General features: G+C 44.2%; 1 protein-coding gene across 1 annotated transcript in view; it reads left to right on the top strand.

Moving 5' to 3' along the window:
• The window catches only part of cbl (Cbl proto-oncogene, E3 ubiquitin protein ligase), a 54,574-nt gene extending 40,705 nt beyond the window's left edge, over positions 1 to 13,869 (top strand). Inside the window, exons 9-16 of the mRNA XM_012868059.3 lie at positions 2,999 to 3,217; positions 3,731 to 3,862; positions 5,022 to 5,438; positions 8,276 to 8,364; positions 8,496 to 8,690; positions 8,778 to 8,863; positions 8,977 to 9,222; positions 12,218 to 13,869. Coding sequence (XP_012723513.2) covers positions 2,999 to 3,217; positions 3,731 to 3,862; positions 5,022 to 5,438; positions 8,276 to 8,364; positions 8,496 to 8,690; positions 8,778 to 8,863; positions 8,977 to 9,222; positions 12,218 to 12,513 — 1,680 coding nt within the window. The 3' untranslated portion in view covers positions 12,514 to 13,869. The remainder of the gene's footprint in view (positions 1 to 2,998; positions 3,218 to 3,730; positions 3,863 to 5,021; positions 5,439 to 8,275; positions 8,365 to 8,495; positions 8,691 to 8,777; positions 8,864 to 8,976; positions 9,223 to 12,217) is intronic.
• Positions 13,870 to 16,156: the final 2,287 nt, after the last annotated feature.

Here is a 16,156-nt window from a genome sequence, read left to right as displayed (position 1 = left end):
CACAAACACCATGTTCAAGCATAAGGGTGTCCATATGTGCTCTTGGCACCAGGACACCCTAGGTCGCAGTTCAATGATCGACTTTGTTGTCGTTTCATCTGACCTGCGGCCGCATGTCTTGGACACTCGGGTGAAGAGAGGGGCGGAGCTCTCCACCGACCACTACCTGGTGGTGAGTTGGCTCCGATGGCGGGGGAGGAAGCCGGTCCGACCGGGCAGGCCCAAACGTACTGTGAGGGTTTGCTGGGAACGTCTGGCGGAGTCCCCTGTGAGGCGGAGCTTTAACTCCCACCTCCGGGAGAACTTTAAACACGTCCCGAGGGAGGCGGGGGACATTGAGTCTGAATGGACCATGTTCCACGCCTCTATTGCTGAGGCGGCTAGTCGGAGCTGTGGCCGCAAGGTTGTCGGTGCATGTCGTGGCGGCAACCCTCGAACCCGCTGGTGGACACCAGCGGTGAGGGAAGCCGTCAAGCTGAAGAAGGAGTCCTACCGGGCTTTTTTTGGCCTGTGGGACTCCGGAAGCAGCTGATGTGTACCGGCAGTCGAAGCGGCGGGCGGCTCGGCTGGTCGCCGAGGCAAAAACTCGGGCGTGGGAAGAGTTCGGAGAGGCCATGGAGAAAGACTTCCGTACGGCTTCGAAGCGATTCTGGTCCACCATCCGGCGTCTCAGGAGGGGGAAGCAGTGCAGTACCAACACTGTTTACAGTGGGGGTGGTGTGCTGCTGACCTCGACTCGGGACGTCGTGCGTCGGTGGGCGGAATACTTCGAAGACCTCCTTAATCCCACCAACACGTCTTCCATTGAGGAAGCAGAGCCTGAGGACTCTGGGTCGGGTTCTCCCATCTCTGGTGCTGAGGTTGCCGAGGTTGTTAAAAAGCTCCTCGGTGGCAAGGCTCCGGGGGTGGATGAGATTCGCCCTGAGTACCTTAAGGCTCTGGATGTTGTGGGGCTGTGTTGGTTAACGCGGCTCTGCAACATTGCGTGGACATCGGGGGCAGTTCCCCTGGATTGGCAGACTGGGGTGGTGGTCCCCCTATTTAAAAAGGGGGACCGGAGGGTGTGTTCCAACTACAGAGGAATCACACTCTTAAGCCTCCCTGGTAAGGTCTATTCAGGGGTTCTGGAAAGGAGGGTCCGTCGGATAGTCGAATCTCGGATTCAGGAAGAGCAGTGTGGTTTTCGTCCTGGCCGTGGAACACTGGACCAGCTCTACACCCTCAGCAGGATTCTTGAGGGGGCATGGGAGTTTGCCCAACCAGTCTACATGTGCTTTGTGGATCTGGAGAAGGCATTCGACCGTGTCCCCCGGGGGATCCTGTGGGGGGTACTCCGGGAGTATGGAGTACCGGACCCTTTAATAAGGGCTGTCAGGTCTCTGTACGACCGGTGTCAGAGTCTGGTCCGCATTGCCGGCAGTAAGTCGGACTCGTTTCCGGTGAGAGTTGGACTCCGCCAAGGCTGCCCTTTGTCACCGATTCTGTTCATAACTTTTATGGACAGAATTTCTAGGCGCAGCCAAGGTGTTGAGGGGATCCGCTTTGGTGGCCTTAGGATTGCGTCTCTGCTATTCGCGGATGACGTGGTCCTATTGGCTTCATCAGGGCGTGATCTACAGCTCTCACTGGAGCGGTTCGCAGCCGAGTGCGACGCGACCGGGATGAAAATCAGTGCCTCCAAATCCGAGACCATGGTCTTGAACCGGAAAAGGGTAGAGTGCCTTCTCCGGGTTGGGGAGGATGTCCTGCCCCTAGTGGAGGAGTTCAAGTATCTTGGGGTCTTGTTCACGAATGAGGGGAAGATGGAGCGGGAGATCGACAGGCGGATTGGTGCAGCGTCTGCTGTGAAGCGGGCGCTGTACCGATCCGTTGTGGTGAAGAGAGAGCTGAGCCAAAAGGCGAAGCTCTCGATTTACCGGTCGATCTACGTTCCTACCCTCATCTATGGTCACGAGCTTTGGGTCGTGACCGAAAGAACGAGATCCCGGATAAAAGCGGCTGAAATGAGTTTTCTCCGTAGTGTGTCTGGGCTCTCCCTTAGAGATAGGGTGAGGAGCTCAGTCATCCGGGGAGGACTCAGAGTAGAGCCGCTGCTCCTCCACGTCGAGAGGAGCCAGTTGAGGTGGCTCGGGCATCTGGTCAGGATGCCTCCTGGACGCCTCCCTGGAGAGGTGTTCCGGGCACGTCCCACCGGGAGGAGACCCAGGGGAAGACCCAGGACACGCTGGAGGGACTATGTCTCCCGGCTGGCCTGGGAACGCCTTGGGATTCCTCCTGAGGAGCTGGCCCAAGTGGCTGGGGAGAGGGACGTCTGGGCCTCCCTACTGAAGCTGCTACCCCCGCGACCCGACCCCGGATAAGCGGAAGACAACGGACGGACGGACGGACGGATTATAGAGTGCAGCAGTGATAAGAATGTAACAGTTTTTATAAAAGTGTGCAGAAGAATGTGCAACAATGTTTGTAGTGCAAAAAAGGCATTAATTTGAAAAGTTCAATGTTGGCAGTGCAAAATAATGGTGCAAAAATGCAGTAAACATTCAGTTGTGTACTTTTAGATTTTAAATGGATTGTAAAAGTTAAGCAACGTTGGCAGTGCAAAATAATGATGCAAAAAGGCCATAAAGTTCAGTTCTATGCGTGTGTGATGCAGAGACCAGTTTAGAGTTCAACAGTTCAACAATCTGATGGCAACAGGGAAAAAGCTGTTGCAGCAGATGCTGCGAAACCTCTTCCCAGAGGACAGCAGGGAGAACAGTCCATGGTGGGGGTGTGAGGGGTCACTGATGATGTTACTAAAAAAACTATTAAATGTTTGTATTCAACTTTCCAGAATGTTTGCTGTGGGAAAAAAACTAGAAATCCATGTCTGGAAAAGTTTTTAAATGGAAACTTTAGGAACCCATGGTAGTAATTAAGAGGTGGATTTACAGACCAGCTGTGAAGTTGAGTTTCTTGTCAGCACGCCTTTAATCCTGCCTTTCTACCTTTGCTCCAGGAGTCGGAGGGTCAGGGAACGGGATGCCCCTTCTGTCGTTGTGAGATTAAAGGTACAGAACCGATTGTTGTAGATCCTTTCGACCCCAAAGACAACAGCGGGGGCTCCAGTCGGGGCACCATGGGGGCAGAGGGAGCTCCGTCACCAAGCTATGATGACGACGATGATGACAGACTTGAAGACCCCCACCTGGTGATGAGCAAGCTTGCTGGCTCAAAGGTAAGATTGTGGAGAAAGTTTGAGTTAATTGAAACAGAATTTATTTAGCATGGGCTCCTCTGTTATGTAGCAACGCACAGGGGACACTTCACACCAGCCTCTGTGTAGATAAAACACGCTCTCACCTGTCATGTCTTCCTCTTCTGAGCTGCAAGCTCACATCCTGTTACGCAGGTCTTTCATCTCCATCTTTCCTGTTGCCAGAGAAGCAGTTTTTTTTTTTTTTTTTGTACCTCTCAGTGTTTAAAATGCGGGATATTCTTCTGTCCTACATCTTTTTATGCCTCTGAGAAAATCTTTATACATTATTTGGTGACTACCTAGAATACCAGACACTTTGATGTCATCCCAGGATCCTCTTCAGCTCTGATTGCTAACCACGTCTTTTCAGCGACTTATTTTTGTTCTATAATTTGTTTTTGGTACCAGTTTTATTGTGACATTGCTACACAACATAATAACGTGGCGGTAACGGATGGGATCTCATGGTTGTTTGTCTTTCATCTGATCCAGGTGGAGCGCCCCCCGTCGCCCATGTCCATGGCTCCCCAGTCATCTCTTCCCCCAGTGCCTCCGAGACTTGACTTGTTACCACACAGACCTCCAAACCCCCCTGGTGCCTCCAGTCCAGGGGCCACCAGTAAGGTAACTGGCCATTCCTATCAAAGATTTACAGAATAGACTCTTTTTATTTGGTTTATTACTCAGCACTGGCAGCATAAAGCTGTCAGGGTTGTGGCTGGAAATAGTTGTCAAAGCTTTTAAGGAAAGCAATAAATTATATGGTTACATGAACAGTTTGCCTGTTCCTAACTGTTCACTAGTGTGAAAAATGATGTTTTAATGCTCATCTTTAATTAAAATTAATTGTATAAATCTCCAAACTACCACTGATGTAATTTCAAACGTCTCAACAGTTAATGTTGATGTGCATTTAGACTCCGGTTGGGTTCAAGTTCAGATCGTTTCACGGCAACACAAATCAGTCATATAGTCACATTTGCATACATTACAAGCATACATTGCACTCAGTCACTTGCTCATATAAAGTCAGTTGGTTGATGGTTATCCATCTAGAGAAGTCCCACCTGTCCCTCATCCTAAGCAAGCTTGTTGCGACGCTGGAAAGGAACAATTCCCTTTGTAACAATAAGAAATCCTCAGTAGAACCCGGCTTGATATGTGTTGCCTGCTGCTAGCAGCTGAGGGTTAAGACATTTACAGAGTTGGTGGCAGCAGCTTCTTGGTTAAAGTAAAACTGAGCCAGTTGTACTTTTCATGGGATGATAAACAGAGCATGTATAATTATTATTGGTGGCGGTAGCTCCTTCGGTTGCTTTGTGAATATAGAAACAGTGGAGTAAGTGGATCATGTATGGAGAAAAAAAACAGAACAGATTATAAACCATTGTTGTAGATCAAGCTTGAAGTAGAAAATGCATGGAGTAGTTTTTCCGCATCTCACTGGTATATGATGGTTGTTATTCTCTGTTACTCTGTTGTTAAAAAAACACTGTTGTGTATTTGATTTTATTTTCTCTCACTCGGATAACACAAGCTGTCTCTGCTTATAAACAGAAAGGGCTGTTGGGAGATTAACATGTTTGCAGATGAAGGACTTTTTTTTTTTTCCCCTCTTGCTGTCATTCATATTCTAAATCCTCCTGATGAATGATGGTTTTGCTTCTAAGCTGATTATTTCCTGCGTCAGAAAATCATTTTCTTTGGCTTGTGGTCTGTATAGCGTTGAGTCCTAAAAAAAAAAAAAAAAAAAAACCTCCTTCCATCTCTTTCATCCCTCCAGGCAGCATCACATCACAAAGACAAGCCTCTTCCACTGCCTCCTGCACTGCGGGACCTCCCCCCTCCTCCTCCTCCAGACAGACCCCACACAGTCGGGGCGGCTCCCGAATCTCGGCATCCGAGACGGCCCCTACCCTGCACTCCAGGGGAGCCCCTGCGAGATAAGCTCCCCCCCGCACCTCCCAACCGTCCACTGTCCGACTGGAACTCCAGACCCGTTCCCAAAGTCCCCACCCCCTCACCCTCCACATCTTCGCCATCCTCCTCATCCACCCATGCGTCCAGTCTGGGAGTGGACCGACCGGGTGTCAGGGAGCTCTCCAACAGACACTCCCTCCCCTTGGCGCTGCCCTCTGCCCTGGACAACCGCTCGGACTCGCAGAAGAACAACAGCTCCCTCAGTCTGGACCACCAGCTGGTCAGAACAACCACCAACACGCACACACCACACTATAAACGTCTGATGTCAGGAGGCTCTGTTAACACAAGACTTCGTTTTCTATGCATCGACTCAGTTATTTTTCATAGGTCACTTGTTATCAAAGCTCCTTCAAATTCCATCTCTCTTTCACAGCTTTTTAGATGTTTATTCATTTTCAGGGATACGTTAATGAATGCTGGGTAAAAGGATGTAGTTGGGGCCTTAAATTCTTAGAAAAAAAAAAACATTCAAGTGCAGTTTTGAAGGTAATCCAGTTGAAATAAAAATGTATACAGGGTGCTTGCGCAAGTCTTGAAAGTCTTAATAAGTATGGAATTTTGAAACACTGTTTTCCAGACCTTGAAAAGTCTTGAATTTTGTAGTATGGGAAAAAAATGTATGGTAGAATTTTACAGTAGGCTCAAAGGCATTGTGAAATGAGAAATAGGAAGGTAGGCTATAAAACTATAATTTTACTAACTGGTCACGTACGGTATTAGCCTAATGGAATCAAACACTTGTTTGATGTGAAATTCATGTACTTGTGATTTTCATGTTTTGAAACGTTTTCATCAGTAAAAGCATAATTTACTGTGAATGCATTTGTTCATTGAATACTAGCCTATAAAAATTAACATTTCTAATAAACAGTTTGTACAATCTCAACCAATGAAGTAGGCAGTAGGCACACAAGTATACAAGTACATAAAGTTAAGGTCTTGGGAAAAAAAAAATATCAGTTTTAAAAAAGTCTGGAAAAAGTCTGGAATTTTAATTTGGAAAAAGAGCAAGCACCCTGTTTATAGGATTACATTTATTTGCTTTTCATTTATGCTAAAAGGAAAAAAATATAAATATTTTGTAGGATAATTTGTTGCCAATTTTTATAAATATGGAAGCCACGTGCATCAGTAGTTTTTAAGCCTTTACTGGATCTCTCTTTAGTTATTTTATCTTTATTTTACTTTTTTGACTTTTGCAGGTCAAGATGCAGCTAAATGAGTTGAGATTAGGATACTGATTTACAGTTATCTCATAGCCCACCTATCTCTGTGGAACAAATTTGCTCAAAAAAAGTAGTTTAAAAAGTAGTTTAAATGTTTAGGTAATTCAAATCAAACAAGTCATGTTTGCTTCTTCTACAATCAGACCCTTCATTGCTGTAGTTTATTTTTTTAAAACAACAAGGATTACAGTAGTTGGTTGAAAACTTGTTGGTGACCATTTTCAGCAGCTTAGTGCGTTCCAGCCATTTCACCTCGATAGGATGTTACCTGTGCAGTGAGGTTGTGACATTTCCCAGCCTCTTAAATAGTTCACAATCTACTATTAGTGGTATTACAACAAAGAGGAAGCCAATGGGAATGACAGCAACAAATCCACACGGTGGTAACCCCCGTGGAATCAGAGGCTGGCAGATACTGAGACACATGGTGTCGTCAGCTTTCTGCAGAGTGAATAGCTGCAGACCTCCAAACTCCGCATGGCCTTCAGATTACCAGTGCTTAAGGAGCTTTGAGGAATGGGTTTCCATGGCAAGTGCACTGTTTGATGCAGAAGGAATGATGGTGTTTTTCAGCAGTCGGTCTAAGGCTTTTTGCTCCAGGGAAAGTTGCTCCTAAGGCTTCAGCATACCACCACATTTAGGGCAATTTAATGCTCCCAACATTTTGGGAAGAGTTTATGGAAGGTTCCCTTCCTGTTCCCACATCAGTGCGCACCAGTTTCCAAAGAAAGGTCCACGAATGGGCAAGTTTAGTATGACTGGCCTGCATGGAGTCATGGCCTCCACCTTTTGAATAAATTGAAGGATGTGAGTCGGTCCTTTTTGTCCAACATCGGTCCCTGACCTCACAAATGCACTAATGAAAGCATTGTCAAAGAAATTCCTAGCAGCACACTGGTGAACCTTGTGAAAAGCCTTTCTTCAAACCACACAATTAAAAACTAACCTCACAGCTGTCTGTCGACATAATCCAACAGTGCAGTTAATATTGTCTGGTGATTCTGGAGATTCCTGTCTAACATCATGTCCCACTTCCACCTTGAGCTCCTCTGCCACACCTACAGCACACCTCACCGCCGTCTTACAGCTCTCATATACGTCCTGCACCTGTAATACTTCTCTGCTACTCCAGACTTCCTCATACAACACCACGGCTCCTCTCTCGGCACCCTGTCATATGCTTTCTCTAGATCTGCAAAAACACAATGCAGCTCCCTCTGACCCTCTCTGTGCTTCTCCATCAACTTCCTCAAAGCAAATACTGCATCTGTAGTACTTTTGAACTCGGCTCACATCTATAGTTTCCACATATCAGTAACATGCATCTGGAAAATAGCCTGCATGTTTTGCATTTAAATCTATATCTGCTTAAATTGGAAATGAAAAGGTGTATATTTGAAAACCTCTTTTTTTTTTTTTTTTTTTTAGTTTGGATCTAAATACCTTCAGACTGAGCTTTATTTTCAGCCCCCATTGGTCACATAAATGTAAAACAGAATAGAAATTTATGAAAATTGATATGTCACAAGCATCTGTTTTATTATAAAAGCTGACGATGGGGAAATAAGTTCATAAGAAAAAGGAAATTATCTGATCGCCTAATATTTATGCCTCAGTAGTGAAATTATTTCCATCTAATTGCTACCTTGTATTTTTATTAACCTAAAACTGTGAGCTTTAATGTTCTGGAAATCTAATTTTTTTCCAGTTTTAATTACATTACTGCCTGTAGTCTTTGCAGAAGCTTGCCCTTAAATTATATAAGTTCAAATGTTCAGTTTTTGTGTTTGTCCAACATTAATAAAAATGTTAAAACCTGTTTCATCAGAGTTTTGCTGCAATAGTCTCTCAAGACTACGACTGCCCCAAAGTGAAATCGTCATCTTCATCCAACGCCATCTATACGCTGGCAAACAGGTATGTCCGCCTGGTCCTGAGGAGACTCACAGATGCACATCTCTCACTGGTGATCTGGAGGCTTTACATTATGTTTCTTAAAAGCGTGTTGTAATGCAGTAAATATTCATGAATCGTCTGCTCGTTCCAAGACCGTCTCCAGGTTTGAGGCAAGTGACCGGAGAGGAGGCCTGCGACAGTGAGGAAGACTCAGAGTATATGATTCCTTCATCTCGCCCCATCGCGCTACCACCGATACCGGATACCTTACAAGTCCAAAGGCCCCCACAGCCTCCTGCCCTGGCAGCTCTCCAGGCAGAGAATCACGTCCCCACCCTCAACTCACGGTAGTCACACCTCCTGATACGGCACATCCAGAGCGTTCTTTTAGTCTCTTTGTCTGCGTTTATAAACCCAACATGTTGTTGCTGTAGGCTCCCACTAGGAGCAGAGGATGGGCCCATATTGCATGAAGCCATGTACAACATCCAGCCGAGGTTACAACAAGCCAGGGATTCAGGTATGTTCTCCTACCAACCACCAAACAACATAGGCTGACCAAAATCAGCATCTGTTTCTAACTCAAAAGTATGAATTTTAGTTTTGTGATCAGATTATCCTCCATCTTCCCAGATTACTCAGAGTTGCCTCCTCTGCCGATCACCAATGGGCCCAGAGACCACACAGCAGATGACCAAGAGGAAGAGGATAATGGCTACGACTTCCCAAAGCCCCGGCTACCGCAGCCTCCTGCTCGGCGGACCCTTTCAGAAATGGGGGGGTCTATGTCGTCATCTTCATCCTCCTCATCGTCATGCTCATCCACTTTGGCCGCCTTCAGCCGCCTCTCCCTAGATTCAGACCTTGGAGCTGCAGCTGGTAAGTTTAATGCACCAGCCAAGTCATGTATGAATGAACTGAGCTTCTTCAGATGGTTAGAAACATCATCAGATCTCTTTGGCATTTTTAATAGTATTGCTGGAGTCATTTGACTTCTCTTTTATAAGGTGCTAAAATGACATAACATGCTGGTTGATTACAATATTATTTGTATCAATTGTTCCCGGTTTCTGTTCTCAGTTGTCCATTCTAATACAGATTTTATCTGATTATTTTATTTAAAGGTGCATAGCCACGTTATATTGACTTTTTTTTATTTAATGTCAGTAGCTCTCTCTGGTTGAATACAAAGTTTTTATGAAAGATTATCACATCCTGCTGGCGTATTATTTGTTATTTTGGTGTTTTTATACTTTGTTTTTACTCAATTTGTTTGTAAATAAAGCCCTTCGTGTTTATTGACGATTTTAACGGAAGTACGTACTGTGCGTGTGCAGCAGAGGTTAAAACAAGGAAGTGGCTAACGGCTATTAGCATCTCCCATCGAAACGATGAAGAAAAGTCCAAGATCCAGGGGGGGGGCGGGAACACAAAAATATATATGATTCCAAGAGGGAAAAGACTGAAATGTCTAAAGCTGCCGATCGTTCAGATGTGACCGCAGAGTTGATTGACGTGAGTAAATGTTCTGATATGAGGCTGTTAAAGTTTTTAGAGATTGTTTTATTTAATTAATAACGGTTGGTCTTCAATCACGCCGAGCTGCCGCTTTATTGCGAGGCATTCCTGAGGGTCAGGCATTATTACAGTTGATTTATTATTTAAGCAAATCAGTGTTGTTATAGTTCTGTGACGTCTGTTTATATCTGTTAATCACGCCCGAGAGCGAATTATCCTGTGGGTTAAAAAAGGACTATCAAGATGGAGTCTTGGTGTAGATAACCTTATTTTATCATGATCAAATACTTTTTTGGTCTTTTTAATAACCATATAACGTGGCTATATACCTTTAAAGTGCAATATGAATGACTTACTAATTGTCATCCTACAAGTTAAAGAAAGCGGTCACTGGGTTTTCTTATTTTAAATCAAAGACAAAACAATGGAAAGGATTGACATGTTAAGCTGACTTTAGCGTCTATTAGTGATTAGCATCCCTATTACTGACAGCGATCTCTGCGTTATCCCAAAGGAACATAGAACCTTATCTTTAAATTTCTAAAAGGCTGTCAGTATTTCCAAATCGAGCACACTGCTGTACAAACATAACCTGACCCTAGCCAGATGACTTTTGCTCCGCCTAGCTCTACTCATCCATCTGGAACAGATCCATGGGAATGGTGTTTCAGAAGGCTGGGCCTTATCAAAAATCCTTGCATATGATTGGATAAGACACTTGTCTGTCATCTTTATCGACGTGCTATTTCAACCACTCACACCGAAGCTAACCCGTGACGCTGTGAGAGCAACGCAGTAAAAAACAAAACTTTTTTTTTTAATGTGTTTGCGGCTCTAGTGGCACGCGTTTTATTGACAGTGAGCTGACAGGAAGAGGGTGGAAGACAGGCGGCAAACAGCCGCGGGCCGGAGTTGATCCCGGGCCGACCGCGTTGAGGACTAAAGGCCTCCTAACATGGTTCACGCTAACCGCTCCTGGGCGCGACCGGATTTGGCAAGTTTTGTTTTTTGAAAACAAAACTTGCCAAATGCGGTCGGGAGAAGGGTGAAAACATCGTTTCCACCAACAAAAGCCTTCAGAGCCGTTCTCTGATGTTCTTTTAATGAAACAATATTAGGTAGATTGGACAACATGGAAGAAATAGCAGCATCAATGTTAACGCTTGCTTCCTCAATGCGAGCCGCCATTGCTATCAAAACAGTTTCAGGTCATGGTCGCATCTCCACTACGTCACATCTATGAAACTCTAGCCCTGCGTCCTGATTGGCTAGACAATAAAATTGGTTGGAGAAATCACTTTCTATGGGCGATGTCCCAGATGTATTTGAGTGGAGCTAGGCGGAGCAACATACGTCTGGCTTTTGTCAGGTTAGTAGAAACAGGCTCCAACCTCAAAAGGTTTAAATGCACCGTGTGCCTTCTTGTTATGTACTGATAGTCTTGCTCTCTCGTGCTTTCCGGGCGCCTGAATTAACAACATGCAAAAAGTAGCTTCCTTTTAAATAGCTTTTAACATCTCTGTACCTCATCTGACTGCTAATACCCGACTTCACTTGGTAACTGAGTCCACACAGAAAACTGTTGTCAGTTTGGTGCTTTTGTGATTAGAAACAGATCAAATTAAAAAAAATGTCTAAGTTCCAACCGATCTGTTTCTCTGCATTTTAACGAGAAACAAACCAAGGCGACAAAGCTGCAGCCTTCTTCTGCAGTTTGGCTGCCTCTGTTGGTCTGTGGAGCAGCAGCAGGTTCCTTTGCATCAGCGATCCACCGCTGCTTTTCCAAAGAACCAGAAAGCACAAAAAAAGTATGCTCAGGTAAAAATATTAGGGGTTTTATCATGTCCAAAGATGAAAGCAGGCAAGTTTGAAGACTGAGAACTAACTTTAAAGTAATTGGGCGTAGACATCGGCAAATTTTCAGAAGGTGTGATAACAAGACGATTGCATGTACTGCCCTTGCAAGCCGCCTTGAGGTTTCAGCTGCAGTGCAGGAAGTCTATTCGGCAGTTGTCTCTTGATTTCTCATGGTGATGTCTCTGTGTCGGGTTGACATTTACCACACGTGAGCACTCTGCATGTTTGAATCTGAGAGCCAATTAAATCCCTCTGCATCAGGCCGACAAGCTCACAGATGATAATTGGCCTCTTGCAGCGCTTTGTTAAATGTCACTGCAGTGGAAAGCTGAAAAGGTTTCACATTGTGTGAAAGGACACGCTTCTTCCCTCAGACCTAATTATAATAATGAACATCTTTAACTGTAGAGCTATTTTCGTTAAAGAAATCATCTCTGCGAGTTGACCTTTTGTTGCTGTTTAAACCCAAACGCTTCCTCTTCCTCTTTTTCGTCCTCAGCCGTTTTAGAGCCAGCCGAAGCGCCGGAGAGGCCGCCGAAGCCCCTGCCCAGACGGATCAACTCGGAGCGCCGCCACAGCCCCGTGCCGCCCGTCCCCAGCCTGCCCAGCAGCGTGGCGCCGGGCGGCGAGGCGAACCCCCTGATCAGCAGCGAGATTGAGCACCTCATGAGTCAGGGATACTCCTACCAGGACATCCAGAAAGCTCTGATGATTGCACAGAACAATATAGAAATGGCCAAGAACATCCTGCGTGAGTTTGTCTCTGTTCCCTCCTCCGCCCACATCCTCACATAGCAGACTGCGGCGCACGCGTCTCGCAGTTTGCTCTCTCTTTTTTGCCCTAGCTTGGCCCAGCCTGGTTTGGTTTTGGTTGGCACAGATCAACCTGAAAAAGCCCACTGCCTTCCAGGCCTACGTAAAGTGCTGGCTGACACCCCCCCCCCCCCCCCCCCCCCCCCCTTCCCCCATGTGGTTCCTGACCTGGCTGTCTCCCAGTAAGCTCACAGTATCTGCAGGAATCTGCGCCCTGCACTCCATGCGCTTTCCAAAGTGTTGCGCCTTTTTTTTTTTTTTTTTTTTTCCGTTTTTGGTTTCATCTCCTCAGGACCGCCTGGACGCAGCGACCCGAGACTTTCATAGGAATCCGACAAAAACTCTCATCTTTCATGTTGAAGCCTCTCGCTGAAAATATAATCAGCGCCTCACAAGTAAAAACTAAAAAAAAAAATAAAAAAAATGTATGTCTATATGAGAATTTAATATATGAGTATATATTAAATGTGTGTAATATATACAGTACGTGCATAAATAATATGTGAAAATGGTTCAGCTCGGAGGGTTGCTGTTGGTACCACTGTAGGGGGGGGCGGGGGCGGGGAAGGATGAGGAAGGACAAATCGGACGTCTTCCTCACCAGGATGTGTTAGTCAGCAGCAGCAGCAGCACCTTGGAAAATGTGCAACAGAGCTTTTCATCTTGACTTCAGTCTGATACGGCCTTTAATGAGACGTTGCTTTGGTACTTTTTTTTTTTTTTTTTTTTTTCCAACAGACAAACGGCGTGTTCTGTTGTTTTTATTTGTAGCATGATGATGGTTTCAGGTCTGGACATGTTGCTGGCTGCTTGTGTGTTTCGTGTACGTGAGCATGGTTGTCTGCGTGTGTGTGTTTGCCAGACTTTTTACTCCCACTCATCCTGCTCATAGATGATGCCACCCACGCACCCACCCGCCCCCCCCCTCCCTCCTTCTCCTGTTTGCCTCAACATGAATGTGTACTCCGGTCCACGTACTTGGACTCGCGCTCTGTAAATGTACTACTGCTCTAAGTTATAAGGCAGGGCCTGGCGTGGCTGTGGAGACTCTCAGAGGAACGCGTCCTGCAGCTACCGGACAGGCCGGTTGTCGTGTGATCTGTGGTGGCTGACATGTTTTCTTTTCTGTCGTCTGAACTCACTGGCTGGTCCGGGTTTCTTGTCTCCAGTCGAGTCCAGTGTTACAAAACAAGACGAAAAAATAATTGATTTACTTTGGTAATATATTATTGTTATAAGATCCTAAATATTGTTGTTTATAATTAATTCAGAAGTGTTTCACTGCTGCTATTATTGTTAGTGCTAAACAATTAAAGCCTTAAATGTACATTTTGTGAATACTGTGTTTTAACCGTCATCCTGTTTCTTTAAAGTGACAGTATCACTTGTCTTTCCAGTTCATAATGTAGCATACTTGAAACGTACACGCAGCTCGTGAGCCCGCGGCTGTCGGCCTACTTGTACTTGTTGCTTAGCTTTTGTTTTTGTTCTGTTCTCTTTTGACTATATACAGGGTTTCTAAGCAGCCATGAAAAGTTGGAATATAGTTTTTTTATATTTCAACATCTGGTTATCTATGGAAAGCTGTTTGAGTTTCCAGACCCTATTCTGAAATTCCTTTATCTTAAAGACAAACATCAGAATATCAGGGGGAAAAAATAATTTTTTTCCCCATTCAATTTCAGTATATTTAAAAAAAGAATATTCTCTCTAAAAATTAAAAAAAAGGGTCATTTCAAAACTTTTTGGCAAATAGGACTGCAAGGGTTTAGGAATTAAGGATATTTCTATATTATTGTCAAATGTTGTGATATTAATTGAGATTCCCCATCTTTTTCCCTCTTTCCCATAATAATAACGATAACCTCACCACTCTCTTTAAGCTTTAGTGTCTTGTTGACTAAGGTCTGTATGGAGTGTGTGCATTAATGGCAGCAAAAATAGGGTATTGTTGGCAGAGATTAAATGCGTGACATCTGAAATATTATAACCTAGTCCTTTGCAGTTGCGATATTGCACATATTAAAATTACTAAAAAGGTTTCACGTAGGATGATACAATCCAGATTTGATAAATCTAGATTTTAAAACAGACCTGAACAAAGTTGGTCCAGAAGCCAAACTACTATTAATCTAACAGTTCTAGGTGGGAAGCCAGGCCAGCAGCGGGGTTCACAATGCTTCTCCATGTTTTTAAAGATTGGAATTTTTTTTTCTTCTTAAGACAGGAAAAAAGTAAAAATAGTAGTCACTGCCAGTGCAAAGCAACATGTAGGGGAGGGGCAACAGGCTGTTTTCTCAGCTTTATGACCATTGTACCCTCTATGATCAGAGTTTTGTTGTTCTTAACCTTGGTTCTCAGGTTGTTGCAGAACAAACCCGATTAAAGCAGATCAGGTTACGGGTCAGTCAGTAGATGTGGGGTCTTGAGATCCTTCTCACATCTTCCAATTCTAATGTTACAAGAAAAAAAGAAACAAACTTAAAAGGGACAAAAAAGATCTGAAAAAGTTCAACTTTGTACGCTCAGTTGACGCTGTTTGTGCTCTCAATATACCCCTATTTTAATTGATTAGCTAATGATGCGTGTATACCTGATAGCTGGGGTAAGAAGTACCCACCACCTTTATGTAAGACTGAGAGCCAAAACTATCATGATTAAATAAATTAAGAAGCTTTTATTTAATGTAGGATGACAATGTGGTATATTATGCTTTACTGCTGATGAAAGTAAGCCTAAAAAACCCAGAAGCATGGGACACATTTTATTTGCAGGTAGTGACACTTTGACACCAGTATGATGGTCGGGCAGATTCTTGTTCTTTTTCTTTCTTTTTTTTTTTTTTTTTTCTTTTTTTTTTACAAAAATGTTTAGTAACATGTAGGTTTAATTTTTTAACATTTATAACTTTTAAAAATGAACAAATAAAACAAGCTGGGGGTGACTCCATAAACTAACCGCATGTCACCAGAGGGTAATTACTACCATCTAGATCAGAATTGGCAAATATCAGAGTAATTCAGCCACGGTCATAGACTGTCTCGACGTTTTGTGTGTTTTTGCTGTTTTTCTCTCTGTCTGCTGTCACTTGCTCTGCTCTCTCTCCTCTCAAACTGTTCAAGAACTTAGGAGCTTTCGTGAACGTCTCTTAGAGGGTTAACTATTATAGAAGTATTTGTTACCTTCACCAACAATAGGCTAAAATCTGTCAAAACAATTTAGCTAGTTTTGATATACATGGCTGTCTGTCACAAGATTCAACCAAAGAATAATCAGGAGAACAAAGTTCGGTCTGATTCAAAATGGCAATGGGCTTCATTCAATTGAGAAGTCAAGGTAAACAAAAAAAAGACTAATAACAGATCACGCAGTCAGAAAAATTATGGAGTTTAATTTTATCCTTTTCCACGTCTGGATAAGTAAGGAAAAAAAACAAATATGGTCACACATCACCTTTAGCAACATCCCAAAGCTTTAATGGGCCGTGGGTCTTCCCTTCTAAGCTACAACAATTTAAAATCTTTTAAAAGGCTGTCCTGAAGGACAAGAAGTGTGTGGGAAAGCATCTCTAAAGTCAGACATTGATTTTGGACGAGACGACTACTTGTAATTCAAATGTGTCCCA

Source organism: Fundulus heteroclitus, chromosome 18 (assembly GCF_011125445.2).
Source record: "Fundulus heteroclitus isolate FHET01 chromosome 18, MU-UCD_Fhet_4.1, whole genome shotgun sequence".
Lineage (NCBI taxonomy): Eukaryota > Metazoa > Chordata > Actinopteri > Cyprinodontiformes > Fundulidae > Fundulus > Fundulus heteroclitus.
This window is presented reverse-complemented; position numbering and strand designations above follow the sequence as displayed.